General features: G+C 45.0%; 1 protein-coding gene across 1 annotated transcript; it reads left to right on the forward strand.

Moving 5' to 3' along the window:
* Positions 1–3,289, forward strand: proca1 (protein interacting with cyclin A1). The gene is made up of 4 exons (XM_085478863.1): positions 1–558; positions 644–776; positions 1,121–1,255; positions 1,360–3,289. Exons 1-4 carry the CDS (start codon positions 57–59, stop codon positions 3,047–3,049), a joined length of 2,460 nt encoding a protein of 819 aa, XP_085334989.1. The 5' UTR covers positions 1–56; the 3' UTR covers positions 3,050–3,289.

Consider the following 3,289-nt stretch of genomic DNA (forward strand, 5'->3'; position numbering starts at 1 on the left):
AATCGCGAGGAGCTGTCTCCGTTACGCGTGGTGCTGAAAGTGCCACTCGCCGCATCATGTGGTCGGTCTTCTTCGTATTTTTGTCTTATCTGGACACAAACGTCGTCAATGGCGACCTCCTGAGTGGCGCTTTGGATGCAGAAAAGGAGGGCAAAGAAATGTTCTCCACGCTCAACGGCACCGTGTGCGCAAAAATGTCCACGGTGGGGGAGAATTTCCTCTACCAGGTGTCAGACGGAGCCGAGGTGGTGGGCTCAGTAGTCAGTCCAGCCGGGAAACTATTGAACTGCTCCGTGATAGTGGAACAGATGCAGGTGAAATCTTTCATGCACGAGTGCAGGTTGGTGCTGAAGAGACGGAGTGGCGGGCGGCAGGTGGAGGCGAGTTTTGCGCGCATGGATGAAGCCAAGCTGATGTGCAGGAAGTTTAAGAAGAGGGTGGAAGAGGAGGATTCGACTGTGCAGGTGCAGGTTCTGAAGAGATCCAAGAGAGGCTTTACTTATCCGGGGACCCTGTGGTGCGGAGCCGGGAACATGGCTGATAGCTATGACCAGCTGGGTAGGTTGAAAAGTTTTTATTCAAGGTGTCTGACTCCCGAGTGCAATACCTGAAATATATAATGACGCTGACCTCTCTTTTACAGGAGAGTTTGCAGGCACTGACAACTGCTGTCGTATTCACGACCACTGCCCTCATGTCATCCACACCTTCTCCTCAAACTACGGTTACACCAATTTCAAGTGGCACTCCATCTGTCACTGTGACTGCGATAATGCGTGAGTAAAAGCTTTATTTCAGTGATGCTCTTCTTCATTTCAGCAATAAAGAAGAAAAACTGGAGAGTGCAACTTAATAAGGAGCAGTTAACACATTAAATGTTTGGCAGGTCTGTATGTAGAATAGCTGATAAATTATGTTGCCAGATGTTAATATTACTCTATTGACTGTTAGTTTAAGGCATTATGGTCTCTTAAACTAAAACCTTCCTGGCTAATTTTAGATAGTAATGCCAGCCCAGTAGATACATTGCTGTATTAACAATATATAGTACTGGCTGGTCATTTAGTCAGTTGTAGTTCTCTTATAGAGAACTCAAATCATCCCTTTACTCTCTCTGCAGGTTGAAAGACTGTTTGAGGAAAGTCAACGATACATCTTCCCGAGTTGTTGGTCAGGCATTTTTTAATGTCATCGGTGTCCCTTGCTTTGAGTTTGCTTATGAAGAGCAGTGTGTAGAGCGGCACTGGTATGGTCTGTAAGTATTCGTGTAAACCTTTAAGTAGATTTTAAACATACTGAGCCATTTTACTTTCGTAATACGTGACACATTGCCTCCCCTCTCTGTTTTCTCTCTCATAGGTGCAAACGATACAAGAAGCTCCCCATTGCTGTGATGAGAGAGGCGGTGCCGTATGACTTTGGAGGCATTGACATCATTGATGAGCTGACAGTAGCTCCTCCCAAGTCAAAAGGTTCTAAGAAAAGCAATGAAGAAGAGAAACTGGAGAGTGCAACTCAGTCTACGATGTTGGGTCCCGAGGAGCCGTCGCTCAGAAACGTTGTCACCGCCGCCGAGGATTTCCTCAAGGTTCTCGCTACTGTCTCCACATCGCAAAGCTCCAGTACCAACTCTGATAAGGTAGAGGAGCAAAGTTCAGAGAAGAAGAAGAGGAAGAACACAGGGAAGAAAAAGAAAACCAACAAAAAGAAAAAAGGAAAAGGAAATGGGAGGAAGAGAAAAGTGAAAACAGAGGCAGGTGTGAAAGCAGAGGAAGGGGCTGCTGTTTCACCCTCTGGCAGCAAAGCAGAAGTCAAGCCTATGAGTAACTTCATCAATGAGTCACAAAGATATGATCAGTCGAGCAGGAGCACAAAAAGAGTTGATGAGAGCGAATTTGAGCTCAGAGGAAAAGACGAACCCCCTAATGAAGTCATGAAAGATGAACCAGCCTTGGATAAGGAGACGGTTTCCATTACATCACCTGCAACAGTCCAGAAAAGGCCGGCAGGGTCGATCACTGCTGTGCTGACAGAAGAAGTCACTCCCTCAATAAGCACTACTGTTCCACATAAAGCTAAAACAAGAAGGCAAAGAAAGGAGAAGAGAAAGAAGAGCAAAGAAACAACTCTTCTTTCTTCTCCCAAAGATCTTGTAGCAAACAAAACAGAAAACTTAAGCCTTGTCCCCACCATCATTACCATAACCCCACCAGCACAGCCTGAGCAACAAAACTTTGGGAGCGACACTGAAAAGCGACCTGTTGTCCGCATTGCCAATGCCCCCATTGTTATCTCCAAAGTCAAAAGGAACAGGTCAAAGGACAAAACAGACACAGAGGGGAGAAAGAAAAGGAGGAAAGGCAGCTCTGCTTCCCCCATTGTTGCTGTTGCCCTGCAAAATTCCTCTCTGGACAATCTGAAAGTGATCCCTCTCACTGGGGTTCACACCACACCGTCGATCCCCACCGCAGACTACCAGCTTTCCCACAGGCTGGATGTTTACACAGGAAGGGTCAAAGTTACAGCTTTGAACACTTCCTTTAGTATTTTGAAAAGGCAACGGTCGAAAGAAAGAGGGCTGAGAAACAACAAGAGGAAAGCCAGTGTGCCTTCTTCATTGGAAATCCCACGTTCTCACAAGTTTGAAAATGTGCTCCCTATTCTCACTCGTGTTCCTCTCAACAGCCATGAAACCACTGCTGCAGAAGAAGAAACACAAACTCAGAGTGAATGGAGGCTTTTTGCCACAGCTGCGCCCACTGTCGACACAAAACAGCAGCGGCAAGCTGCCAGACAGCAGAGAAAACCAAGAAAGAAAGCTGCAGCTCTCAGTGATGCATTTTCTGATGCTAAACAAACTGAACCAGTCACATTTTTAAGCATGCCATTCAAAGCTGCCACTACAGCAGAGCTTAGATCTAAAAACCCCTTTGCTACCACCTTAGCACCACCTGACATGAGTCCACTTCAGTTATCTATTGAGAGAGCTAAAGCACAATTCACCAGGAAGAAGAAAAGGAAAATGAGACTGTCTAACCAACAACAATGAGCCGTGTTTTTCAGGCACAGCAGGATAGATGGAGAAACACACAAACACAGCTTTAATTACTTAGATTAGCTCCTGATGACCAGACATGCTTTACAGTTAGAATATTTACATATCACAGTAAACTGTTTTCTGGCTTTAATTGCTGGAATCGACATAATCATATTTAATTGTAATATGAGAATCAAGTTTTGCAATAATTTATCCTGCATGTCAATAATAAAATTATTGGTTGATTATGAA

The sequence above is a fragment of the Copadichromis virginalis genome, linkage group LG14 (assembly GCF_057382275.1).
Source record: "Copadichromis virginalis isolate Kocher_CV1m ecotype Utaka linkage group LG14, C_Virginalis_male_GT1.1, whole genome shotgun sequence".
NCBI lineage: Eukaryota > Metazoa > Chordata > Actinopteri > Cichliformes > Cichlidae > Copadichromis > Copadichromis virginalis.